This window comes from Chlorocebus sabaeus, chromosome 24 (genome assembly GCF_047675955.1).
Source record: "Chlorocebus sabaeus isolate Y175 chromosome 24, mChlSab1.0.hap1, whole genome shotgun sequence".
NCBI classification, from domain to species: Eukaryota; Metazoa; Chordata; class Mammalia; order Primates; family Cercopithecidae; genus Chlorocebus; species Chlorocebus sabaeus.
Window position 1 is genome coordinate 50,576,776 of NC_132927.1, and position 27,609 is coordinate 50,604,384.

A 27,609-nucleotide genomic window follows, 5' to 3' on the forward strand; every position below is an offset into this window, starting at 1 on the left:
ATACACAAGTGTATTACAAAAGTAAAACACATTCATGGGTGACAGATTCATAATGGGATTATTGATTCAAACACAGAAGCTTTCTCTTCCCTGCATTTTCCAACCCCTCCCAAAAAATTGTTGCTGATGGCTGGGTAGTGACTCAGGGAGGCAACTAGCAAGGGAGAATGATTTGGCTGTAGCTGGTGCCACAAATGACCAGTAACCAAAGCAAAGGGTAGAGACAACATCCTCCCTCTTCCCTAATTGCCCTCTTGGAGTTTTAGTGTCTTATTTGTGACAAGGGGGACAGAACTTCTGGCCTCTCACAGAAGTTGAGTGGATTAGAGGTGACAAGGGGCCTGGCACCCATTCACAATAGCAGTAACAGCCACCATGTATTGAGTCCCCAGGGTCAGACACCATGCCAAGTGCTTTAAATATGTCACCCCCTCCCACCACTGGCCCACGTTCCAGGAACACAAGGACTAGGTCTTTGTTCCCTCACCACTGACAGTCCCAAGTACAGTATCCTGCTGCATGGTAATAATAATAGTAAACATCATAGGAACCTTCATTTGTAGCCTTTTTGCATACTCACAGTGTAGAGTGATTCACTATGTGCAACGCTGGATAGTTCTAATCTTCATGACACTTCTTTTTTTTTTTTTTTTTTTTTTGAGACAGGGTCTCACTCTGTTACCTAGGCTGGAGTGCTGTGGTGCAATCTCAGCTCACTGCAACCTCTGCCTCCCAGGTTCAAGCGATTCTCCTGCCTCAGCCTCCCGAGTAGCTGGGATTACAGGTGCTCACCACCATGCCCAGCTAATTTTTGTATTTTTAGGAGAGACCAGGTTTTGCCATGTTGACCAGGCTGGTCTCGAACTCCTGACCTCAAATGATCCACCCGCCTTGGCCTCCCAAAGTGATATGAGCCACCATGTCTGGTCTTTTATGATAATTCTGTGGGGTGGGTCCTACTATTATCCTCATTTTATGGATGAAGAAACTGAGGCACAGAGGGCACAAAGAGGTTAGATAATATTCCCAAAGTCACCAAGCAAGTGATAGAGTGGGAGTCTAAACCCAGGCTGTCTGACTCTAGAGACCATGCCCTTGTCCTCTATGATAACTCAAGGGACCAAGGGATGTTCACAACCCCATTGTCGGGCTGTTTTCTAGGTAAAGCAATGGATGTTAAGAGAGAAGAGAAATGATGAGCTCAGAGAAGACCCAGGTTTGGACTCAGTGTGACCAAGCTAAATGACTCTGAAAGAGTTCACTTCACTCCCCACACCCCTGGCCCAAGCTTTGGGGGCCTGCATTTCATTGTAGGGTCCGCCCCTGTAGTCCACAAATGTCTTTTTTTTTTTTTTTTTTTTTGAAACAGAATCTCCCTCTGTCATTCAGGCTGGAGTGCAATGGCATGATCTCAGCTCACTGCAACCTCTGCCTCCTGGGTTCAAGCAATTCTCTCACTTGAGCCTCCCAAGTAGCACATGCCACCACGCCCGGCTAATTTTTTCGTATTTTTAGTAGAGACAGGGTTTCGCCATGTTCGCCAGGCTGGTCTTGAACTCCTGACCTCAAGTGATCTGCCTCCCTCAGCCTCCCAAAGTGCTGGAATTACAGGCGTGAGCCACCATGCCTGGCCACAAATGTCTTAAGGTTGGGTCCAGCCCAAGCTGGGCATCTGTGGAGCAGTAACAATGATACCTCAAAAGCTTAGAGACAGTCCCATAGCCAGGAGTCTGTCAAGGAGTCCAGCTCCCAGGGTGGAACTGGCCACAGGTGGAAGCTGAGTCTTCCCTTCACCTTCAGCCTCTGGCAAGGGTGCTTCTCAGGGGACCTGGGGTTGTCCCGGTCCCCAGCCTCCTATAGCAGGATGGTGACTGTCTATCTGGTATTGGGAACTGGCAGCTTCAGACATGGGGTTTGGTCAAGAGATTTTTCATCCTCATCTCCTGGCAAGAGCCGACTTCATCACTCACATGCTTGTTTTCCATCACTCACGTTTGCCCATCAGCTGGCATCTAGCTCATCGTGGATGTGTCATGATAAGTCAGGGACATGACAGATGCCATTAACATAACATCCTCATCCATCCTCCCAGGGTGGGCTGGCATGGGGAGTGGGCTGAGAGAGGGATGGAGTCAAAAGAGAACAGCTTCTGACATCAGACTCATGAGTTCGACTCATCAGACCTCTGATGCTTACTAGCTAGGTAACCTCCTAGGCAACCTAAGTTTGTGTATCCATAAAACGGGGACAGAAATTCTTTTCTGCCCGGCAAGTCTATGGCTTTGCACAACTCCAGAGGACACCATTCACATTGTTGTCTACATGAGTGGTGTTACTTGGGACCCAGCTCCATAGAATATAAGGTGAAGAATGCCTTGAGATTGTGTATCACTGAGTCTGTACTTAGCAAGCAAGAATTGCTATGCCAACTTTCGGATATGGAACCAACGTGCTAATGGAGTTGTAAGGAATAGAGATGACACCATGTAACGGGCCTGGGACGATGCAGGTGCACAGTAGGTATGGCCTTATTATGGGATGCAGAGGCATCCCTTTCCCAGATATCTCCTGCACCATGAGATGCCCCTACCTAATTCCAGCTGCCATATGGGCCAAACCAATGGGGGTGGAGACCCTACTCACAACAGCCCTGCTAGCAAGGCCTAGATTCCACATCCTGTGGTGACTCCCCCCTTACCTCTCAGGCTGTCCCCATGGCAGCCATGAGGGTACCAGATACCTTGGCAGTAGGCTGGGTATGGCTAGGGGGTTTCTTTCCATTTGGGGGTTTGCACCTGACTAGCAAAGAAATCCTGGATGGAATCTTCCCAGTCCGGTTTTCCAATCTCTGCTCAAAGCAACGGACCTTGTCCTTATCTCTCCATAGGGTACCTTCAATTCAAGGAACATTAAAACTGACCATATGCTAGGAGGAGAGGGGAGCCTCAAGGTCGATAAGATAGTTCACAGCCCCAAGAAGGTCACAGAAGAGTTAGCTGATGTAGTGGAGTGCAGGGGAAAGCAACTCACCTTTTAATTTCCTCTCACCCCCTTCCTCCTTCCTCTCCCTCCACCTCAACAATCCCTTCCTGTTCATTCTGTTTGCTCAATGAACTCTGAAGTATAGCAGGGCCCTTGCCTTGTCTGATTTACTGTGGAACCCCTGGCTACTAGCTCAGAGCTAGTAGTTTAATACATAATAGTTGAATGAATTGGGTGGAAGAATCAAGTCCTCCCGTGAAAGTTGGGCAGGCTTCATGCTTATTCTAGGAAGAGGTTTGGATGTCCATGGCTGTTCTCCAAAAGCAATCATCACCGCTCCTCTTTCCCACCAGGGACCCCTATTTGTGACCCGTTTATCATTCATTCATTGGGCCAATATGTGTTGAGTAGCTCTTCCGAACTCAGCACTGTACCTTGTGCTGGGGAAGCAAGCCCTGAACTTTCCCCACGCCCACATCGACCTCTGCACACCTTGGCCTGATCTTTTCCTGGCTTACCACCACACACACTGCCCGGGGCACTTACCTCTCCCTTGTTCCACTGTTTACACAGAAGTGCCATATCCAGGCCGCTCTGATGCTGCCAACCTGCATAGAAGTTGAGGGAAGGAGGTCTCCCAGTCTCTCACCACTGCCCTTAGCCCATCCTCCCACCTGACCTCAGGGACCTGTCCCTGCCAGAATCTGCCCAGAGCCCCAAGCCACTCTGTCTCCCGGAACAGCCCTGAACCCGAACATGAACCTGAACCTGCACCTGGTTGTCTCACCTCGGTCCCTGGGGTCCCTGCCCATGGGCATCCTGCAGAACCCACCCGGTGCTCGACCCCCAGCACCCTGGACCCTCGACACTCCCTGCGGCGGGAGCTGCCAGCTTTTTGGAATTCCTAATCGCTCCTGGCCCCGGTGATTGGCTGTTCAGCTCTGACCCCACTTGGGCTGCCGCCTGGTTGGATAAAAGGGGAATCTCCTTGGGCTCCAGAGCATTAGACACCGGAAGGGGCACCTGGGACCAACTTCGCGAAGCGGGGAGCTCGGCGGGGGGGTGGGGGGAGCTAAAGACCTGCGGCCTCAGCCCCTCCAAAGAACCGGGAGATGACGGGGAAAGCAGGGGAAGCGCTGAGTAAGCCGAAGTCCGAGACAGTAGCCAAGAGTACCTCGGGGGGCGCCCCGGCCAGGTGCACTGGGTTCGGCATCCAGGAGATCCTGGGCTTGAACAAGGAGCCCCCGAGCTCCCACCCGCGGGCTGCGCTCGACGGCCTGGCCCCCGGGCACTTGCTGGCGGCGCGCTCAGTGCTCAGCCCCGCGGGGGTGGGCGGCATGGGGCTTCTGGGGCCCGGGGGGCTCCCCGGCTTCTACGCGCAGCCCACCTTCCTGGAAGTGCTGTCTGACCCGCAGAGCGTCCACTTGCAGCCATTGGGCAGAGCATCGGGGCCGCTGGACACCAGCCAGACGGCCAGCTCGGGTAGGTGAGGAGAGGTTGCGCTGCTGCCTGACTGGGGGGCGACGGCCAGGAACTCCGCGCCTTAGGCTCTCGTTTGCTGGACGAGGCCTCCCGGCGGAAAAGTTCCTGCCAGGCCGGGGTCGCCACCCGGCGCCTTGGGCCGACGCACCTGGTGCCGGGTCCCGGGAGGATGCTTCGGTGTCCGCAGGGTTTCGGCCCCAAGCGTTTCGGGCGGCCGCGCAGTTCTCCGGTCCCCGCGTCGGGCCGGGCTTGGCCACGAGACTCTGTTGAGGCTCCACTGAAAACGGGGTTTAGGGTGTCGGAGTCCGTGGTGCAGGGTCCCCGGCCGGGTCGGAGGGTCCCAGGTCCGCGGCTCCACTGCGGGCCCGGCCTCGTGGAGGAGCCTCACTCCCCGAGCCCAGTGCTGTTCCGGCTTTGGCCCCATCCCTGGTGTCCAAAGTTGTCTGTTTCCTTCTCGTTCCCCATTCCCAAACCCCGCGTTGGTCAATTGGGGTTTATTTTTCACCCCCACGAGCTGAGACAACCCGGCCATCACGGTAGCCAAAGCGGCCGCCATCCGCTCCCACGTAAGCGCCTCTATATACCGGAGCCCAGAGACGTGCGGGCTCGGGGACCCTGGGTGACCTCCCCGCCTTCTCCCGGCGCTGCTTTCCGGGCGGTGCGTCGCGGCCTGCTCGACCCTCCGATTCTTGTTTGAGCTTGGCAATTCCCCCGCTTTTTCGTTGCGTTTTATTTTGTTTTACTTGAAAAGGCAACGAAAACCGGCGCTTCGCAGGTTCTCGGGCCTTGAGTGGGGAGTCATTGTGCCGCCCTGCGAAAAGGACGGTGCCCGGCAGCCCCCAGTCTTCCCGGAGCCCTGCTCCCCACGCCTCGGCTCCGCTCCTCGCTCCTCGGGACCAACTTTCTGGCCCGGGGCACTGGGGCTGGCCGCGCAGGGCAGGGCGCAGCAGGGTCGTGAGCGCTGCCGGGGGTCTCTGCGGCCCCCTAAGGCTACCTCGCTCTCTGTTGTCCCGGTCCCAAGTGTGCTGGGGCCTTTGCCTCTCTTACAACGAAATCTGTTCAAAACCTCCGGATTCGGGCCCCGGCTTGGGAGAGGCCAGCCTGAGCTCAGGCATGGGACTGCCACCGGGGCGCCCGAAGGCTTCCTGGGGAGACAGAGCAGGTCCCCGCCGCTCGCGGAGGCGGCCCGGGGTGGGGCCCTCGCGGGTTTCGGGCACCGCCGAGCGCGTCCCGCACTCTGCCGCATGTCACTCGCCCGCTTTTCAGATTCTGAAGATGTTTCCTCCAGCGATCGAAAAATGTCCAAATCTGCTTTAAACCAGACCAAGAAACGGAAGAAGCGGCGACACAGGTGAGGCCCCCGCGGCGCTTTCTGTTACCTCTCCTGCCCGCGCACCCCGCTGCCGTCCACCGTTCCGGGCTCGGGTCTCTCGGACCCTATTTTTGCCGACCCCGGATCTGAGGTCTGAGGCCGTGCCAGGGCGCAGACCACGCGTTGTTTGCCGGAATCTGCTCGGGGCCTTGGCGTCCGAGCCGTGTGAGCACGATGAGTGGCCGCCGGGAAAGCGGCTGGGTTCCGGCTTTCTCCTCCTTGTGCAGGAGAAAGGAAAGGCTCCAACATAGGCCAAACTGAGCCACAGAGGGGGTGGCGGTCCCCCGATCCCCACACCAGTATATTCCGAGAGCCACACAGACCCCGCGGGGGGCAGATTAGCTCCCACCTCCCGCCAGAGCCGGTGCTTTGCCCTCAGCCTCACCCGCCGCCCCCATTTCTATCCCGGCGTCCCTGTCCTCTCTGCCAACTCCCTAAGCTTTCAGCTCCCACCGTTCTCCAAAGCTGGAGCGATCTCTGCACTGACAGAGCATTTTCTTTTGACTTCTGCTCGTTCGTGATTCCCACCGAGTCGCTTCCCTTTCGTGAGCCTCAGTTTCCTCGTCTGTAAAATGGAGTGGGAGGCGATGTAGACTGGACGGTCCCACCAGCCGTAGCTGGAGTAGGGTAGACTGCATCGGGGTACAGACTAGAAAGGGTTTTTTTGTTTGTGTTTTTGTTTCTGTTTTGTCTTTAAATGGAAATTACTTGCACAAAGTTAAAACTCAATAGATGCAGACAGGTATATCTTGAAAAGTAACCTACCCTCCTCCCCACCCCCGCCCTCATTCCTTTCCGCACCAGCCTCACTGCTACCAGTTCCTTGGGTATTATTTGCAAGGTGGTTTTCAAGGAAATGAAGGAGGGAGAACCAAAAATCTGCCCGCCTTTCTGCGGGTGCCGCTCGCAGGTGCTACCCCGGCGCTCACCTCGGAGCTGTTTTCCTGCACCCCACTCCGTCCCCATCAGGTGGGGCTGCCGCAGACTCTGTGCTCTTTTCGAGACATTTCTCCACTGGGGCGTTCTCGGGCACTCCCCCGACCCACATCCTTTTCTCCCACCCCAATTTGTTCTCAGCCTCTTTGCACCCTCTCTCTCTGCGCTTTTCTATGCTTCGTTCTTCCTTGGCCGTGGGAAACTCACTGTTGACCCCCCAACTCCCGACTCGCCACCTTTTAAAACGGCCTATCCTGACCCCTCAGGCCCCAATAGGTTTTGGCTTGAATGCAGGTGAACTTGGTTCTCCGGACCTCGGTTTATTCTTTTTTTCCGGCAGCTGTTTGCTTTTGTTTACTATTGTTTTATTTTAAAAGGAAAAAGAAAATCTTTTTTGGTCTTGATCTTTGGTCTTTTTTTGTTTGTTTGTTTACATTCAATTCATTCAACGAATATTCATTAGAACACTTTTTATGCACCTATCTTACACTGGTCCCAGGGTGGGTAATCCTGTCCTCTTCCCCAAGCAGGGGACAGGGATCTTGCAGGGAGGGCAGATCAGAGACCCGCAAAACTGCTCTTGTGCTGGTGCCAGGAGGCGTGGGAGGGGTTCCCATAGCATGGAGAGCCCTGGAAAAGGCAGCCCCAAACCCTGGGTACAGGAATGGGATTTCCGCATCAGGATATCTCACAGTGTGGCACTTAGAGCTGGGTGACCCGTAGCGCAAAGCCCATGTTTGAGGTCTCTGACCTTCTGTTTTCACCTTTTACCAGATTCTTAAAGCAGTCACTCTCTTCGCCAGGAACACCTTTGGGGGCTTTGGTGGGTTTTCTTGGGGGCAGAACAGCAACTCAGCAACACCAGGGTATTAACTGCCTGGGGTTTCTATATCTGGCGCATGAAGGGAGAAGGTTATTGGAGAGAGGAGAATGGCTACTGATTTCAAGTGCTTTTTTTAATTAGGAAAAAATACATTTTACTCGAGCTTCTGTCATTTGGGGATTTAGAGTAAGAGACCCTGGAATCTGGTGATGAGAGATGGTCTCATTTTTATCTCCCAGAAACAAACCAGACTTAAAAGCGTTTTTTTTTTGGGGGGGGAGGGGGAACAAAGTAGCCACAGTGAGAGTCTCTCGGATTTTGCTCTTTCACTCTACTGGGAAAGCTCAGCTCCTCTTCAGACTGGACACAACAGGAGCCTGAAGGGTCTGGGGTTCTGCATAAACCAGGAACACAGGCTGGGTTACATTATGGGGGAAGTGTGTCAGCTCTGAGGCATGAATTCGGGAAAGTTTGGGAGATTTGAGTTTTTGTTTTGTTTTTGAAGAGAGACTCTCCCAAGTAGAGACTGGGACTTGAATGGTTCTACATGACCTATAATCGGCTCTCCTCTTTGACTGCCTTTGTGCCTCAGTTTCCCTGGTTTTGGAAAGGACTTGCATTTTTTGATTGTTTATTTTGGCGCTCTGTCCATGAGACCTTCAGCAGATGGCAGAAGCGAAAAAGCAGCAGATCTTGAAAATTCTCAAGAATTAACTATGTGTGTGCATAAGCATTTCACATCACCGCCCCCCACCCCCAGAGAATAGGAGAAACGATTTAGAATCAAACCAGTCATTTTCTGTAAAGAGCACAATCTTTCTTCCCTGAATTATCCCCCGAGATATTAAAGTGGACACCAGCACAAGGAGTGTGTGAAGTTCAAATTTGTACTCTTGGGTTGTGTTAGATGAGGGCGAGGGCACAGCAGTGAGGGATTCTACACCCCTGTGCTGGCGCCAGGGTCTGACCCCAGGGGGCCAGGCAAGGGCTGGACCATTTCTACCAGTTCAGTTTGTGGACGCTGGACTATATTGCCTGTTGGCTTGTTAATGAGGTTTCAGGATAAAGATCACCCAAAACCTGGTGAAATTAAGGTCTGAAAAGAGAAGAGCTTGTGTCCGGAAGTAGGTGTTTAGCGGTTTATTCAAGAAAGGGGACCTATGAATCCCCTAATGTTGGAGGCAAAATTTTACGGGTTGGGGCATATTTATTTGCCCATTTTCCTAGAATGAGAGAATGTAGCCTTTACCAGATTCTTAAAGCAGTTTATAACACAAAATAGATCAATATGAACTGCTCTGTGGGGGGGGCAACTGTGCCTGTGGGCGCTCAGGGTGGCCCGAATGGAACCCCCTCCAGGTGAGTGGCTGAGTTTGGAAGTATGGGATGATTGGAAGGTGGTCCTTCCCTTCCCAGCACAGAACAGGACGGGAAAAGGCTCTGGGCGGTGCTGGGAAGCTAGCAGGTCTCGAGGAAGGGCAGGGGAGGAGGAAGGGGCGCTGGGGTGAGTTGAGGGAGTAGGAGATTCAGTTCTCAGCTGTATAAACACTGAGGTTGAGGCTGCATTTGACCTTCTGGTGAATCTTCTAACTTTGAAAGGCATTTAAAAATTCATCTCTAGTGACTGTGAGAGGGGCCCGGGAAGCTGGTCTGAGTGGAGCTGGGCTATTTAGTAATCTGGTAAGCCCTCTTCTCTGTGCTTGGGAGGAAGAGGGGCTTTCTGCTTTTCTAGAATGTCCTTCTTAACAGCCTTTCCCCCAGAGCACCTCCAGACAGTGTGAAATGTCATGAGGGCTGGAATAATGTCCACCCCCCAAACACAGGAAGGGTAGTGTGAGCCCTCAGCCTTGAATAAGACGAGTCCAGAGGGTTAAACTGTGAGAGAGAGAGAGAGACAGAGATTGAGAGAGAGAGAGAGAATTTGTGTCCTATTGCGCTGAGCCAGCCTGGGGGTTTGGAGTCTGCCCAGGAAGCACAGAGGAAGGTGGTTCTGTCCTCTCTGAGACAGGTTCTTTTAGTTTCTGGTGTCCTGAGAGTTCGGTCTTGCTCCCCTCAGGACAATCTTTACCTCCTACCAGCTAGAGGAGCTGGAGAAGGCATTCAACGAGGCCCACTACCCAGACGTCTATGCCCGGGAGATGCTGGCCATGAAAACGGAGCTACCAGAAGACAGGATACAGGTAACAGCCCTGAGTCCCTCTCCCCTCCACTCTCCCCTCTCTCGGTGACATCTACCACTACAGGGTTCCAGATGCCCATGACCCCGCCTCCCAGTCCCACTGTGGGCATGTGCTTGCCTGTGATCATGTTCTCAGCCTATTTAAGCTGACCACCTGCCACGTGAGATGGGTGCTGTCGGGGGAGGAGAGGCACCCAGTTGTGGCCTGGCTGTTGTTCCAGACTATAGGCTTCCCAGGGAGTATGTCAGACAGACCCTGCAGGGGTGTGGGGATGAGAGATGGAGTACTGGAGGGGCCCCCGGTCCTGGACAGGGTCTCTGTTGAGGCGGAGATCCCCTTGGTACAGCTAAATGTCTGTTCCAAGGCCAGAGAGGGCTCCAGGCCTCTGGGTGGCTGTGAAGAGGAAAGTGGTTTCTAGTCCTGACCCCAGTCTGTTTCCCTCCTCTCTGCTCCCCTCCCCATGATGAAAGTGTTACCCCTTCTCTTCCTGCTCCCCACCACTGCTTCCACCTAAGGCTCTTTCCTCCCACTCACAGCCCAGCAACTGCTGCCCTGACCTGCTGCTCCTTTTCTTCTCCCCAGACTTGCCCAGGATGTGAGCTGGGGCAGGGCCCTGCAGGTGGCTCACTAAGCCCTCCTCCTCTCCTGGGCAGTTTTGTGGCATAACCAGCCACTGGTCTGGGCATGTGGTAGGCATGGGGTATCCACTTAGCAGCAGCAGGACCTTGGCAAGTCCAGAGTCCCCTACCTGGGCAGGACTGGGCTGTGGAATCATTTCTCTGGGAGAGGATGGAGTCTGGGCAGGGCCTCTATGAGGCTGAAGGAGTGGGGCAGGAGGAACATTTCCAGAAGATTTGGGGTTGTCTTGGCTGATGCTCAACCTTCAGTGAAAGCTGCTCCCATCGCCTGAGTGGTCCAGAGCTAGTTCGCTGCGGAGGCTGGGGCATGTGGGCGGGGGCTGGTCCTGACTTCCGGGAACTGCTCTGCTCTGCGTCTCCTCCCATCTAGGTCCCTTGTGTCTCCAGGTGTGATATGTGCCTGGGAGGCGGGGGGAGCTGAGTAAGGTGTGTGAGTTGCTCTGTACTCTCTCACTGGAGGACCAGAGAATGTGAAATGAGGCTGTGAGGCCTTCCTCTCCCCTGGAAATCTATTTGGAATTTCAGCCGATGGTTTTAGACATTGACACTAACAATAAGCTCAATTATTCATAAGCAGATTATGTTTGGTGCATTATCCATGGTGGCCTGGACCCATTACCCTCCACCCAATTGAGTTCTAGTCAGGTAAGCCGGGCATTGACATTGAATTGTGTGTGTGCACGTGCGTGCGTGTGTGTAAGTCAAGCCTTACCCTTTATGGCAGTAACCCCTGCCTGGCCTTCATTAGCATAAAGTTGGCCATTCCAGGTGGCTGCCGCAGGGAGGAGCAATGACAAATCCCCGCTGTTGGCAGGCCCCACATTTGCAGTACTGACCAGAATGAAGGAATAGCTTGTCTCTTGCAGTGGGTTGCCCTAAAATCTGCTTGGTAGATTAGGCAGGGGAGGGCGGATGAGGTGTTTGAAACCTGCTGAGCTCAGGATTTGGGGGCAGGCTCTCCCTCAGCTGTAACTGCATTGCTACAAATGCCCCAACAGGCACATTTAACTTCACAGGGCTTTGTTAAGTTGCTTGGGGGTTGCCTATACGGTGGTATCTGAGGGCAGCAGAACCAGCACGAAGGAGCTTGGGGTGTGGGATGAGGAGAGCTCATCGCCCTGGGACTGTGAGGACCGGCTCTGCAATATGTGGATATCGGAGAAATGAGGGAAGAGTCTCAGAGCCTTTGAGCACCACAGGCCTGAATGCTACACCCAGAAGCTGTCTGTGAGTTGTCAAGTCGTCTTGCCCCAGCTCAGTAAAGTGGCCTGAGAAAGATCTTGGTGTGCATCAACAGCAGTCACAGTGATCGTTTCCAGAGGAGTTTCCATGTGCCAGGTGTTCTCCTGAATTCACGACGTGCACAGGACAGGCAGGGCGGTACAGTGGTTAGGGTCACTGACTCTGGGGCCAGACTGCCTGGGCTCCTGGCCGGGCTTCACCTCCCAGATCCCCTTAGTCTTCATCTGTACAATGGGGGTGACAGTGGCACCTGCCTCTTGTGCGGAGGCAATAAGCCATATGTGTGCAGTGTTCAGTGCAGTGCCTGGCACGTGCCCCCGGCTCACTCAGTGTCAGATTTCATCTTATTAAATCCTGGTGACAATCAGGAGCTGAAGACCATGAATTTCCTCTGAGAACTGAGGCAACTGAGTCACAGTCACTTGCCCAGGCCCCATAGCTAGTAAGTGGAAGACACAAGACTCAAACCTAGCTCTGAATCGAAAGCCCACAGAGGCACTGCCCGACTCTTCTGTTTGAAGTCTTTGCTTTGACTTGAAGCTCGGGGAGCAGAGGTGATTTGAAGTCAGGCAGGGGACCTGTATCACAGTAAAGATAATCAATGTTTATTGAGTACCAGGCACTGTTCTTAAAAAAAAAAAAAAAAAAAAAAGGCCCAAAACTCACTTGTATAACAAAATTATTTTTGTTTTTTGTTTTGTTTTGTTTTGTTTTTTGAGACGGAGTCTTGCTCTATCACCTGGGCTGGAGTGCAGTGGCCGAATCTCAGCTCACTGCAAGCTCCGCCTCCCGGGTTTATGCCATTCTCCTGCCTCAGCCTCCCCAGTAGCTGGGACTACAGGCGCCGCCACCTCGCCCGGCTAGTTTTTTTGTATTTTTTAGTAGAGACGGGGTTTCACCATATTAGCCAGGATGGTCTCGATCTCCTGACCTCGTGATCCGCCCGTCTCGGCCTCCCAAAGTGCTGGGATTACAGGCTTGAGCCACCGCGCCCAGCCAACAAAATTATTTTTGAATGGGCAAATTCTGTACATGAGTTCAAGAGGGTGAAAAGCAAGTCCTCCCCCTCCCTCTACTAGCAGCCCACCCATGTCTTTCATTTCCTCACAGAGCTAGTTCATGTACATTCAGCAGAGTCCTCAGAACACCTATGAGCTAGGGGCTATTATCCCCATTTGACAGATGGGGAACCTGAGGCACAGACAGAGGCCAGAGTTGAGTCCCTTTAGACTCCAAAACGCTTGCTTCTCTACCTTGCCTTCCCTCCCCATCATTTCCCCTCCACGCGTTGGCGGCCACTCCTGAGCCAGCCCCCTCCCAGCCCAGCTTTGGGTCAGAAGACTCTGCAGATGAGCTGAGCCAGAAAGGGGAAGTTATTAATGGCTCCAAGTCTGGAGTTAGAAATTGTTGGCCACGCAGTGGCTCAGGCTAGCACTTTGGGAAGCCAAGTTGGGAGGATTGCTTGAGCCCAGCAGTTTGAGACCAGGCTAAGCCAAAAAAAAAACAAAAAAAAAAAACAAAAAAAAACGAGACCCTGTCTTGGAAGAAAAGAAAAAGAAATTCCTGGCGAGGTGCAGGGGCTCATGTCTGTAATCCCAGCCTTTTGGGAGGCTGAGGTGGAAGAATTCCTTGAATCCAGGAGTTTGAGCCCAGCCTGGACAACATAGTGAAATCCCCATCTCTACAAAAAAAATTTTAAAAAGTAGCCAAGCGTGGTGATGTACGCCTGTGGTCCCAGCTACTCAAGAGGCTGAGATGGGAGGACCACTTGAGCCCAAGAGGTAGAGGCTACAGTGAGCCGTGATCGCGCCACTGCACTCTAGCCTGGGTGACAGAGTGAGACTCCGTCTCAAAAACAAACAAACAAACAAAAGCAGAAAGAAATTATCAAGGTGGAGTGGAAAGGTTATTGAACTGGAGATCAGGAACCTGGATTTTAGCTCCAACTCTGACATCTGGTGTGGCAGAGGCTAGGCCACTTCCCATCTGTGAGCCTCAGTTTCCCCGTCTGTAGAAGAAAGAGGTGAGATCCCTTCCAGGGAGGTGCCTCCTGAGGATTCCCCCACCACAAGCCCCTGGGCTGCCATTGGTGGAATGGAAGTGCAGGGCAGGTGAAGTTTAACAGCCCCAGATGGACCGCTGGGGCACACACCCCTGCCAGGCCAACCCAGGAAACCCCTGCATGAATGAGGTCTGATGAGAACCTGCAGTGTGGACATGGAAAGACAGACACACCTACTTCCAGTCTTTGTTTCACTGCCAGCAAGCCAAACTCTGAGTCTGAAATTACTCATTTGTAAGATAATAATATTTTTCCATAATGCTAACCTAGTAAAAATCGTGTTATTGCTGGCATTTATTAAGTACTCACCATTGTCCCAGATATTAAGTGCTTTCCATGCCTAATTTCTTCTCTTTTTCTCTGTCTCTCTCTTTTTTTTATACAGGGTCTCACTGTGTCACCCAGTCTGGAGTGCAGTGGTATGATCTTGGCTCACTGAAACCTCTGCCTCCCAGGCTCAAGCAATTCTCCTGCCTCAGTCTCTTGAATAGCTGGGATTACAGGTGCCCGCCACAATGACTGGCTAATTTTTGTAGTTTTAGAGAGACGGATTTTTGCCATGTTGGCCAGGCTGGTCTCGAACTCCTGACCTCAAATGATCCACCCACCTCAGCCTCCCAGAGCTCTGGGATTACAGGTGTAAACCACCGTGCCCGGCCTGCCTCATTTCATTTAATCCTTAACAGACAAATTAGTTAGATGTCATTCCTACACCCTTTTCTAGATGAAGAATCTGAGGGGCCGAGAGGTAAAGTAAGACTGGGATTCAAACCCAGTACTCAGCTACTATGACATGAGATCCTGTGAGATAGACATGCATGCCTGTCTATACAAACTGTACTAATGCAAAGAATGGCGATGACAAACCAGTCCCAGCTGAAACGCATGGCGATTTCCTCTGCCTTTGTGTTTGGAGGGTAAACATGTCCTCACTCCACATCTCTCTGGGCTGGAGGTGGAGGATATGGTGCAGTGTTGGGGAAAGAAAAGCTTCTACGTCTCCACGTCAGACTCAGGCACATGGTATTCTACGTGTCTTAAATAAACAAATAAAAAGCTGGTGCCTGTGATCCCAGCACTTTGGGAAGCTAAGGTGGGAGGATCACTTGAGGCCAGGAGTTTCAGATCAGCCTGGGCAACATGGCGAAACCTCGTCTCCACAAAAAATACAAAAATTAGGAGGTGTGACACATGCTGGTCCCAGCTACTTGGGAGGCTGAGGTAGGAGGATTGCTTGAGTCCAGGAGGTCAAGGCTACAGTGAGCTGTGATCGTGCTACTGCACCTCGGCCTGGGTGACAGAGCAAAATCCTGTTTCCAAAAAAATTTTGTTTTTTAATGCTAGGATATGGCATTCTGAAAGTCCCTGCCAGCTATCAGCCCTGGGAAAGCGCAGGTGGGTTTCCAGACTGACTTAATTTCCTCTGTGGGGTCACTTGTTACTAGAATTGTAAGGGCAGGCTACATATATATTCACATGTTTACTCTATTTTTTTTTCTAAGATGTGCTTGTTATAAAATGCAAACATTATGGAGCTATGAATGTTCGAGGTGAAGAGACTACATGTCACCCCTCTTAGAAGTCTCATTTATGTTGAAGGCGGCTGAGGTTTAGATTCTCTGCCCAGCACTGTGTGACTTTGCCTCTTTTAAAGTGGCCCCTGCCTAAGGTATCAGGGGGTCATATTCCAGAAGAAGATGGGTGCCTGAGTAGGGAAGGGTTTGCATGGATCTCATCTCAGGATGGTTATTAGAATCACCAGGGCAGATTTTTTTTTTTTTCCTCGGCTCATTGCAACCTCTGCCTTCTGGGTTCAAGCAATTCTCCTGCCCCAGCCTCCTGAGTAGCGGGGACTACAGGTGCACACCACCACGCCTGGCTAATTTTTGTACTTTTAGTAGAGACAGGGTTTCACCGTGTTGGCCAAGATGATCTCAATCTCTTGACCTCATGATCCGCCCTCCTCGGCCTCCCAAAGTGCTGAGATTACAGGCATGAGCCACCAAGCCAGGCTTCAGGACAGATTTTTAAAACGCCCAGGGGCTCCCCATGAACACCCAGCAATTCCGATTTAATTGGTTTAAAATCAAACATCTTCGGCAGGGCGGGGTGGCTTATGCCCGTAATCCCAGCACTTTGGGAGGCTGAGGCAAGTGGATCACTTGAGGCCAGGAGTTCAAGACCAGTCCGACCAACATGATGAAACCCCCATCTCTATTAAAAACACAAAATTAGGCCGGGTATGGTGGCTCACACCTGTAATCCCAGCACTTTGGGAGGCCGAGGTGGGCAGATCACCTGAGGTCAGGAGTTCAAGACCAGCCTGGCCAATATGGTGAAACCCCATCTCTACTAAAAATACAAAAATTAGCCGGGCATGATGGCGGATGCCTGTAATCCCAGCTACTCAGGAGGCTGAGGCGGGAGAATAGCTTGAACCCGAGAGGCGGAGGTTGCAGTGAGCTGAGATCACACCATTGCACTCCAGCCTGGGTAACGAAACTCTGTCTCAAAAAAAAAAAAAATCAAACATCTTCATGTTGCCCTTTGTATGCTTTTAAATCTCTCTAGGTGATTCTGTGTGCAGTGAATGTAAACACACTGGGTTGGAGGCTCAGGAGAGGGGTGTTTCTGTTCTGAGTGGGTTAATAAGAAAGTGGTGTTATGGGTGGCAGGGGGTTGGGATGAGGAAGGAAATGGCCTGTTAGTGCTCAGGCAGGAGGCTGTCTGGAAATGTGGTCGGAGCTGCCCCCTAGTGGGCAACAGAGGCTGCAGCAAGACTCCGCTTTTCTGAGCCTTAGGCTGGGCTGCACAGAGCCTAAGGCTGCACAGAGTGCGCTGAAATAAACCGTGGCTGAAGTGCTGAGTGGGTGCAGAGTGTGAAGCCCTTAAGTTACGCCAGCGATGATCCCAAATTCATCAGCTTCCAGCCAGAGGGGAAGAAAGAGACTGGGTGAATGATGGACGCTCACCCACAGCATGGCCGACAAAGCCGGGCCTGATGGCATGTGACAAGATTGCAGGGCAGGGCCTGGGGTAGCGAGGAGACCAGAATGTGCAAAGGGTATCTGTCATGCACAATATCTCCTTTAGGAGGTATTTAGGAGAGCGATCCTGGAAGGACTGCAGAGGGTCTCCTGGGAGAGGATTGAGGGACAGAACCCTGGGCATGTTATCTGGTGGCGATGCCAGGGCGGGAGCTTGCAGGACAGCAGCTATGTGATGATGCAGAGACAAGAGGAGGTGTGAGGCGTGGCCTCGGCTGTTCCTGCTGATTGCACACGTAGAGAAAGAGCTGACAGGGTTGCCTGGCCTGCTAGCTGTGCCTTTGCATCCACTTGGCAAGAAGTCCTTCCCTGGGCCCGGTCCACCCTTGGAGGCACAGGCACATTTTGTGTCTGCTGTGGAGGCACCCGCCAGACAGCTGTGGACAGCCACAGGATTTCCACACAAACTGGGCTTTCTTTTTTTTTTCTTTTTTCCTTTTTTTTTTTTTTTTTGAGATGGAGTCTCCCTCTGTCGCCCAAGCTGGAGTGCAGTGGCATGATCTTGGCTCACTACAACCTCTGCCTCCCGGGTTCAAGTGATTCTCCTTCCTCAGCCTCCCGAGTAGCTGGGACTACAGGCACACGCCACCATGCTCAGCTAATTTTTGTACTTTTAGTAGAGACAGGGTTCCACCATGTTGGCCAGGGTGGTCTCGATCGCTTGACCTTGTGATCCGCCCTCCTCGGCCTCCAAAAGTGCTAGGATTACAGGCGTTAGCCACTGCGCCTGGTCATCCTGAGCTTTCTGACTGCTGCTGGAGTATCGCTGCTGATAACTCTGAGGAGAAATGTATCAACAAACCTAGGCTTGGCCAGGTGTGGTGACTCACACCTGTAATCCCAGCACTTTGGGAGGCCCAGGAGGGCAGATCACCTTGAGGTCAGGAGTTCGAGACCAGCCTGGTCAATATGGTGAAAACCCTGTCTCTACTAAAAAGACAAAAATAAGCTGGGCGTGGTGGCGGGTGCCTGTAATCCCAGCTACTTAGCAGGCTGAGGCAGGAGAATTGCTTGAACCTGGGAGGCAGAGGTTGCAGTGAGCCGGGATCACACCACTGTATCCCAGCCTGGGTGGCAGAGCAAGACTCCATCTCAAAAAAAAAGGAAAAAAGAAACCCAGGGTCATTCCCAAACTGAAAGGTCCTCCCAACTTACTTTGTCCTGGGACTCCAAATCTGGTGGCCCTGGGTGTCACTTTGGCCCCTTTTCAGGCCCCTGGCACCCTGACTGAAGTATAAGGCAGGGCTCTGGTCCTCGCTGGCACCTTGACACACGGTCTCCTGAAGAGTTTGGGACCAAACTCCCGTGTGAGAGGAGCAGTCCCTTCTAGAAAGTGAGCGGTCAGGAAAGTGAGTAAGAGAGGGATCAAAGGAATATTGTGGGTTTGTCAGAACCAACAGTCCACGTAGAAAAAGGAGCCTAAATGCTGAGAGGAAATATCAAAGGTGGGAGATAAAATGACATGGTTTCATGTGAATGGTATCCTAGAACATTTGCTAGAAAGCAAAGCTTGTTGCACATCTGTCCACAGAATTCATCAAGCATTAGGCCACTGTGTTTCAGCTCTTACTATGTGGCAGGCATTTCCCACACACAGTTTAATTTTCACCAGAAACCTGCAGAGAGGTGGTGTCACAGGGCAGGTGACACCTTAATGGGAAGCTCAGAAAGGTTAAGAAATGCACTCGATCGGGCGCGGCGGCTCACGCCTGTAATCCCAGCACTTTGAGAGGCCGAGGCTCCCTGATCGCCTGAGGTCGGGAGCTCAAAACCAGCCTGGCCAACATGGTGAAAACCCATCTCTACTAAAACTACAAAGTTAGCTGGGCATGGTGGCAGACACCTGTAGTCCCAGCTACTTGGGAGGCTGAGGCAGGAGAATCATTTGAACCTGGGAGGTGGGTGGAAGTTGTGGTGAGCTGAGATCGCGCCATTGCACTCCAGCCTGGGCAACAAGAGCAAAACTCCATCAAAAAAAAAAAAAGCAAGAAAGGGAGGAAGGAAGAAGGAAGGAAGGAAGGAAGGAAGGAAGGAAGGAAGGAAGGAAGGAAGGAAGGAAGGAAGGAAGGAAGGAAGGAAGGAAAAGAAAAAATGCACTCATAGCCACAAAGGCACCTAGAGGCAGAGCAGAAATCCCCAGCCTAGGGCTTCTAGCTGCTGCGCCTCAGTTCACTCCCAGTGAGTATGGGCGCTGTGTGGGTGTTCCCCTGTACTGGAGCCTTAAGGGCTTGGGATATATTAGAAACGTGGGGAGAGGCCGGGCACAGGGGCTCATGCCGGTAATTCCAGCACTTTGGGAGGCCAAAGTGGGCAGATCACACGAGGTCAGGAGTTCTAGACCAGCCTGGCCAACATGGTGAAACCCTGACTCTACTAAAAATACAAAAAATTAGCTGGGCGTGGTGGTGGGTGCCTGTAATCCCAGCTACTTGGGAGGCTGAGGCAGGAGAATCACTTGAACCCAGGAGGCGGAGGTTGCAGTGAGTCGAGATGATGCCAGTATACTCCAGCCTGGGCGACAGAACGAGACTCTGTCTCAAATTTAAAAAAAGAAAAAAAAAGAAATGTGAGAAGAGTTTCAAGGACACTGGTGTTTAGCCCTCCAAATGCCTAAGGGGGAACTAGAGGCTATCTGTATTGAATATACAGCCAAAGGTTGGATCTGTCTTCCCCTCCTCCTGGATTGTTGTTATTATTATTTGTCAGTCCAGCCTTGAAGGGCATGTGAAGGAGGCCAGAGGGGCAGGTAATGCCATAGATTAACTTGCCTTCCGGGCAGGCTTCCATTTATTTTCAGTGCCTCTACCAAAAACTGACACTTATTGAACACCTTCTGTATGACAAGCACTGATTTTAGGCACTCACTTATTTCATGTAATCCTCCAAACAACCCTGAAAAGTGGATATTCTTATCTTTCATTTGGAGACTGAGACTGAGAGAAGTCAAGTAACTTGCCCAAAGTCACACAGCAATTTTTCAGAGCTGGGAATTCCAGGTCAGGACTGGCTGGCCTCAATGCTTCTTGTACATATTTCAGTTCTATATACAGGCTGGTGGCTTCCAGGCAGGGAATAGAAAGGGACATATACAGAGCGGTTAGGGTTAATTCTAATTCCTTGTTCACTTCCCTCCAAGGCACCATTGCCACAGCATCCTTGCCAACTGTCTTAGAAAGAAATTGTTTTGGCCGTCCAGGTTTCCTCCATAAATTGGAGCAGCATCTGGTCTTCACAGAGAGCCAGGCATTCCAGGAGCCCATAAGTGAGGGTCTGGACGACTTCTGGTTTGAGCGACCAGCTGGCACCGGCTCCCCTGGGAGAGTGTCTGTGGGCAAAGTCTGATCTACGGATCAGCCAGATATTCATTTGCCCAAATCAGGAGACCCAGGAAAACGGTTCTGTTTATAGGCCCCAGAGATGATCTGAATCCTGAGTCTGCACCCCCTTCTTTTTTTTTTTTTTTTTTGAGACGAAGTCTTGCTGTGTCGCCCAGGCTGGAGTGCAGTGGCCGGATCTCGGCTCACTGCAAGCTCTGCCTCCCCGGTTCACGCCATTCTCCTGCCTCAGCCTCCCGAGTAGCTGGGACTACAGGCGCCCGCCACCTCGCCCGGCTAGTTTTTTTATTTATTAGTAGAGACGGGGTTTCACCGTGTTGGCCAGGATGGTCTCGATCTCCTGACCTCGTGATCCGCCAAAAATGCTGTTTCCATCTGAGAACCTGCGCCATCTCAAGCATGGGTATTCGTGGAACTCCTGGGGAAGCCAGGGCAGTGCACCTTGCCAGGTATCCACACTGGGTGGGTGGGGGCATCTCTGTTTTTCTATATTCCACAATGCCTTCTCCAGAATCCCTAAGTCCAAACTGCACTGAAAACAGAACACTCTTTTATAAATTTGGCATCAAAACTCAGTGATGGCAAAAACCGGACCAGACCTTACGGAATTTATTTATCGTTCTTAGTGTGAACATGTACATAAACGCTTTGCTGAGAAATGGAAGCTGATGGGTTTGATCATGAGGTGCTGCTGCTGCAGGACATTATGTTACTGTGGTTTATGCATCACATCTTTTTTCTTAAATCCAAAACATTCTCCAGTCTGGTTGTACAGATACCAGTTGAGGGGTTGTGGCCTTGTTTTATTAGGTTGGTGCAAAAGTCATTGCGGTTTTTACCATTGAAAGTAATTACTTTCAGCCAAGCAGAGTGGCTCACACCTGTAATCCCAACACTTTGGGAGGCCGAGGTGGGTGGATCACCTGAGGTCAGGAGTTCAAGACCAGCCTGACCAAAAAGGTGAAACCCTGTCCATACTAAAAATACAAAAATTAGCCGGGAGTGGTGGCAGGCATCTGTAGTCCCAGCTACTCTGGAGGCTGAGACAGGAGAATTGTTTGAACCCGGGAGGTGGAGACTGCAGTGAGCCGAGATCACACCACTGCACTCCAGCCTGGGTGACAGAGCGAGACTCTGTCTCAAAAAAAAAAAGAAAAGAAAAGAAAGTAATTACTTTCAATGGCAAAAACCGCAATGACTTTTTGCACCAGCCTAATATAATGCACCGTATTCAAACAGGACAGACTGTCTCCCGACCAGGAAGTAGGTGGCTTCTTATATTCATGAACGAAACCTCTCCAGTCCTCTGTGGTCACACTTGGTGTCTGGAATTCCATCACCAGGGGATTCATTCTTTGCTGTCTTCTCTGATAGGTGGATAAAACCGGGAGTCATACTTTTTTTTTTTTTGAGACAGAGTCTTGCTCTGTTGCCCAGGCTGGAGTGCAGTGGTACGATCTCGGCTTACTGCAACCTCCACCTCCCGGGTTCAAGCGATTCTCCTGCTTTAGCTTCCTGAGTAGCTGGGATTACAGGTGTGCGCCACCATGCCCGGCTAATTTTTGTATCTTTAGTAGAGATGGGGTTTTGGCCAGGCTGGTCTCGAACTCCTGACCTCAGGTGATCCACCCACCTCGGCCTTCCAAAGTGCTCGGATTACAGGCGTGAGCCACTGCGCCAGGCCGGGAATCATACTTATATGTGGATTAGTCCTTTCAGATTTTTCCTCTGTGGGAGAAAGCAGCTTGCAACAAGCAGGTATGCTAAGGCGAGGGTGATGGGGCAGGATTGAGGCCTCAGACAAACCGCAGGCCCCGGGTAGGACAGCTGGTCGGGCACACATCCTGCAGCACAGGCCCGCAGCACTGGGGAGATCTACACTCGGCATGGAGCCAGGCCCGGACGCAGGCCCAAGTTAGCCTGGCTGGCATTGCTCCCCTCTCCCTTCAGGGCACGGAGGACAGCCATCTAGCGGCCTTCGAATTACACAAACCTTTTCCTTGGCGGTGGTCTCCCAGGGCGGTCAGGTCTGGAGCAGGCAGAGGCCTTGCACCTGCGCTTCCCAGTCCCCCAGTTCTGCGCGGGAACTGCAGGTGCCAAACCCGGTGGCAGCAAAAGTGCTGCCCGAACAGGGACGGCGCCACTCGGGGTGGGAGAGGCCGGAGGCATCTAAGGCCGTGTCGCTCCCATGTTTAGAGGCTCCCAGTTATTTACAAATGAAGAAAGGCCAGAGGGCACGCGTTTGGGTCAACTTAAAGGTGCGCGTGCCCAGGGCAGTCAGTGTTCTGTGACCTCCGTGGGGGATGCGAGGCGGGCGGGCCGCAGCGCCCCCTGCCGGGGGTGGCCGGCCTCGCTCCGCCACAGACGCCGGGCCGCCGGGCGCTCACTCCGCCACCTGGCGGCGATGGCAGGAACCGCAGGAGCGCGCTGATCCCCGAGCCCCGCCGGCCCCAGCTCGGGCTCCCCAGGCAGCGAAGGGTTAAGCTGTCAGCGGCGCGATGTTAAACAGGTGTCAAAGGCGCCCCATATATCTGCAGATTGAAATCAAATTCTTTGCCGTATAAAAAGATAAATTACCCAGGCGCTGCCGCGCGTCCCACTCATCACGCCAGCGCCAGACGGCAAGCAATTTTTTTTTTTAATGTGCTAACGACCTAATCAAGCAATCAAGTCGGAGGAGATTGCAGCGTGACCCGGGCAGCCATCTGCCGCCGAGCCCGCATGCATTTCCGCGCCGCGCGGGGCGGGGACCGCGAGGGGCTGTCGTGGGGAAGGGGGAAAATCCTAAACAAATTAACACCCAATTTTCCCCGTCTAATTAGTTAAATGAGAAGAGTTGGGGGTCCCTGGGGGAGCGGGGGCGCTCGCGGCGAGGCGAGCGCTGCCTCCCCAGCATTAATTAGTGCGGGTCAATGCCGCGGCTCCCGGGAGAGCAGCCGCTTTAATTTCCCGTGATATTTCAGTGCCTGAGGCCCATCGATTCAAACTGAAATTAACTTATTTTTCAATCAGCCCAGGGCTGCCCCTGGGGCTGACTCTTCTTTTGCCGCCTCCTGAATAGAGCTGGAGCAATTTTTCATTAAAAGCTGATACCTCGGGCCGCGGGGGAGGGGGCCCGGAGGGGAAGGGCGGGGCCGGCCCAGACCCAGGCAAGGAAATCGGGAGGAAATGAACAGATTTCCCGAGCCCACCTCGGTCCTCCCCCTCGCCGCCCCACTCCCTCCACTTCCTTGGGGCGACTCGCTGTCCCCGGGGTCAGAGCCTTTACGGGCTGTGAGGGGCGAGAAGGGACCGGCCAGGCTTTGGACCCACCAGTTCCTTAAGAGCCTGGACCTCCTTGGCGGACAATGCAAGGGGCTCTTGGCTCTGTCAGCTGCGGGAAATCTCCGGAAAGCTTCTTTGGGGGACCAAGAAATCTTCCCTCCCCAAACCTGGCAGGGATTCTGAAATCTCTTCCCAGAATGGGCTAGAGTGCTGCAGATACCCCAGGGTGCTCCACTGTCATTCAGACCCTGCACCAATCAGCTTTGGGGCCAGAGACACATTCGCTAGTGCTTCCTCCGCCCCCACTCCCTCCCAGATCCCTCCTCCCATTTGCTCCTCAACCCTGGAGAATGTTGTCTTCATCCCTGGCCCATCTCCCCCAGATACCATTCAGAGTTAGGCCCGGAGCTGTGGGGAGCAGGTACCTGGAGGGCACATGTGGCTTGGCAGAGCTTGGCTGGGACAGGGCAGAGGAGGGAGGCTGACTCAGGCCTCCCAGGGGAGTCTCCCTCCCTGACTTCCCAGCATCCCTGATACCTGGGTGAAGTGCCCCTAAGACTGTCCCCTGCCCTTTGTCCCTGATCCCCCACTCACCCGCAGCCCTCCTGGATGGTTCTGGCTCTGGGCTTCTGGCAGATCCCCCACTCACCCGCAGCCCTCCTGGATGGTTCTGGCTCTGGGCTTCTGGCAGAGAGGAAACCCTGAGCCAGAGACACTGCTAGTCCAGTGCTGGGAGAGGAATTTGTACCTCTGCAAATCAGAAAAAAAGATTTATATGCTGGAGGTGTGAACACATGCAAGAGAACCATCACTGGTTGGGCAGTCTTCTCATCTGCAAACAGCCGACGACACTGGGTCCTGTGCACCTGTAAGACTCTGTTCAGGAGGCATCCATACCCCATCTCCCTAGAACTACCCATGGTATTCTCATAAGACTGATGTCCTCCTTCTGAATACTCTCTGAGCCTGGAGGAACCCAGGGGGCACCAGGGAGTGGGCAAGCTTAGGTTAAGGATGCCCTGCTGGAGAAACCTTCACTCCAGGCCTACAAGGGGTAAGGGCCTTGGGCCCAGCACTTCTCAGAACAAGCCTCTGACCTGTTCTGTGCACCTGCAGGTCTGGTTCCAGAACCGCAGAGCCAAGTGGAGGAAGCGGGAGAAGTGCTGGGGCCGGAGCAGTGTCATGGCGGAGTACGGGCTCTACGGGGCCATGGTGCGGCACTCCATCCCCCTGCCCGAGTCCATCCTCAAGTCTGCCAAGGATGGCATCATGGACTCCTGTGCCCCGTGGCTACTGGGTAAGAGCCCGCACCCTCCTTGGGGCCCTGCCCCTGCGGTGAGGAGAGCGGGCTCCTTGGAGAAGGGGACAGAGTCTTGAGGCAGGGGCACTTGGGCCACAGCAGCCTAACAGGAGAGAAGCTCTTCGAAGCAAACCTCTTGTTCTACTTTGGGGGACTCAGAGCAGGGTGGGCCTGGGGCCTAGTGTCTGTCACTTGCAGTGGGTGCCAAGAACTCTCATCATGAAGGAGTCCCTAACTGTGGATTATTTTGTCCCGTGAGAAAGGTGTGGCTGTTGCCCTGGGGTCTGTACCCTCCTCTCCCCTCGGCCAGAGTTGGGTTTATGGTGAACAAAACAGCTTTTCTTGGGGGTTGAGAGGACCCCTAGGTCCCTCTGGATGCCATTCTGCTTTGCCCAAAGGACTTCTGTCCCCCAAATCTCTCTACTTGCTGTCTTCCCCACCTGCCAACTTCCCCACCTGCCCTCTGGGCCTCTATCTGAGAACAGCACCAGCTTCTCTTGGGGTTCTAAGATCTGGAATCCCATGGGGGAGGGACAGGGGAGCATGTGCTGTGGCCTGGAAGGGACAGAACAGGCCACCTGAGGCCCAGGTGCCCAGGGCTTTGGCAGCGGGAGGTCCTTCACAGGACTGGCGACCCATCTCCCTGTTCCCTGACCCTGGCCCAGCCCTGGGACTTGTGTGACTGCGGTGTGGGAAGTAAGGCTTTCTGCTCGTCCTTAATTCTGGCCTCTCTCTATCTTTGCCGTTTTCAGTTCAAGATGGCTTTCCCAGGCGCTTTTCTAAACCCGAATACCAACAATTCTTTTTAGGGATGCACAAAAAGTCGCTGGAGGCAGCAGCCGAGTCGGGGAGGAAGCCCGAGGGGGAACGCCAGGCCCTGCCCAAGCTTGACAAGATGGAGCAGGAGGAGCGGGGCCCCGACGCTCAGGCGGCCATCTCCCAGGAGGAACTGAGGGAGAACAGCATTGCGGCGCTCCGGGCCAAAGCTCAGGAGCACAGCACCAAAGTGCTGGGGACTGTGTCTGGGCCAGACAGCCTGGCCCGGAGTACCGAGAAGCCAGAGGAGGAAGAGGCCATGGATGAAGACAGGCCGGCGGAGAGGCTCAGTCCACCGCAGCTGGAGGACATGGCTTAGGTCAAGGCGCACTCAGATGCCGGACCCCCAAGACTCTCCTCTCCTCGGACCCTGTGGTGCTGGGAGGTGCTCTCTGAGGCAAGGCCCAGGCCTGGCCTGTGCCATCCTCCCTGTCCCCCACAGGTCCTCCATCACCCCTGGTGGCTGCAGGCGCCGCTGGGTTCTGACTCTGGACCATGCTGAGACATCCCTCATCTAGTTTTGACCTCTCCAGCATCCCAGCCTCACAAGCCTTCTTGCTGCCCACAATGTCCCCTCAAGCCCCTTTTCTCTCAATCCCTTTGCAGCTCTCACTGATTTTGGCCACCCTTCGCTCTCTGTTCTCTTGCTTTAAAGAGCCTCCTTCCCAGCTCTACATTCCGCTCTGCCCATGCCTAAAGCCCACTGCTGCAAATGCATCGTGCATTGCCTGCCACGGCTGTGACACAGACAGAGGACTGGAACTGCAGCTCCAGCATCCTGAGCACCCCAGTCCTCAGCAAAATCTTCTCCCAACCCAGCCTGTTCCTTCCTGCAGACCTGGCTGGGCCTGGGCGTCTGCAGTGTGAAGACACTGTGCAGGCCCAGCCTCTGCCCCACCCATCAGTGGAGTCCAGATGGCAGGCTACATTTGGGAAGTCTCAGCCTGGGCCCCTCAACCACTCTTGGTCTCATGCCCTGCCATAGTCACCCTTAGGAACCCACCCTCTCCACACCCAACCTGTCCCACTGGCTCATCCCAGCACAGGCACCTACGTGGCATGTGGCAATGTACGCTGTGCGCCATGAGTCCATGTCCTATGCCTCACAAATGCTGTGGTTCACTGCACTGTGCAGGAGTCCAAACCTTCTACCCTGGGTCCTCGGGCCCCTGAGCCTGAGTCCTGAAGCATCTCAACTCTCGTGATATGCTGCCTGTGACCTTGACTTGCTGTGAAGGCACCCTTCCCCCACAGCTCCTTGTGAACTATGAGTTTGCATGTGCCCTGCCTTGAACAACCCAATCTGGCTGGTAAATGACATCTAGGAAGGCACAGGCCTGGCCTCCACTAAGCAGCAAAGCCTGGAGTTGGCCTGGGGCTATGCATACGCATTAAAGGCCTGCTGGAGAAACCTTCACTCCAGATAGACAGGGGGCTAAGGGCCTAGGGCCGAGCACCTCTCAGAGAAAGCCTTTGACCTGTTCTGAAGGATAGGAAAAAGGCTGGAAGGAAAGGAAAGCAAGGCAGAAAGCCAGGAGTAAGCCCAAGATAAGCTGCAGGACACACGCTTTCATGCCATTGTATGCCAGGAAGCACGTCCACTAGACTAAAACACCGTAACATGATGGAATAAGGAGCTGGGGCTTCTTTCTGCTGGCTGATGGGTGGACCTGTTAGTACGGTGACCTCTCTGCCCTGGCCTTTTACATTCGCATGAGCAATGGGAGCATACAGCTCTGTTGACCTGCCCAATCCAGATTCCCAGGCCAGGCTCCCGACCCCCATTCACCCATCCACCACCCCACCCACCTTTGCAGGGAATACCTCGTTAGAGAAAGGCCTGAGTGTGCGTTGCAACTTTAATTCCACATTAAAAGTTGATTTATTCTTCATTCCATTATGGAGCTTCCCTCCCCCAACCCCAGTTCTTCTTGTCTTTGTCCCTGTTGGTTTGAAGTGTTAGACTATAGCCCCTGGTGTGTAAATATTGTACATAGAGTGAGAAGAAAGAAACTTGATATTGAGGTGTTTGAAATATGAAACTGTAATAACTTCTAGGTATTCGAAACCTGTGATTTCTGTGCCATTTTCTGTAAAGATACAAGTAAGAATAAAATTGACTTAAAAATA

At 53.1% G+C, this 27,609-nt stretch overlaps 1 protein-coding gene across 1 annotated transcript; it reads left to right on the plus strand.

The window, feature by feature from the left end:
• The first annotated feature begins 3,981 nt into the window (after window positions 1–3,981).
• On the plus strand, window positions 3,982–27,609 carry VSX2 (visual system homeobox 2). Its single transcript, XM_007987264.3, has 5 exons — window positions 3,982–4,464; window positions 5,731–5,815; window positions 9,652–9,775; window positions 24,480–24,660; window positions 25,473–27,609. Exons 1-5 carry the CDS (start codon window positions 4,095–4,097, stop codon window positions 25,796–25,798), a joined length of 1,086 nt encoding a protein of 361 aa, XP_007985455.3. The 5' UTR covers window positions 3,982–4,094; the 3' UTR covers window positions 25,799–27,609.

What these genes read in the sequence shown, in the direction of transcription:
- VSX2 (XM_007987264.3), top strand. Translation starts at nt 4,095, where the DNA reads ATGACGGGGAAAGCAGGGGAAGCGCTGAGTAAGCCGAAGTCCGAGACA. An exon ending in CAGCCAGACGGCCAGCTCGG is followed by an intron (nt 4,465 to 5,730) that starts GTAGGTGAGGAG and finishes CCCGCTTTTCAG; the next exon opens with ATTCTGAAGATGTTTCCTCC. An exon ending in TACCAGAAGACAGGATACAG is followed by an intron (nt 9,776 to 24,479) that starts GTAACAGCCCTG and finishes GTGCACCTGCAG; the next exon opens with GTCTGGTTCCAGAACCGCAG.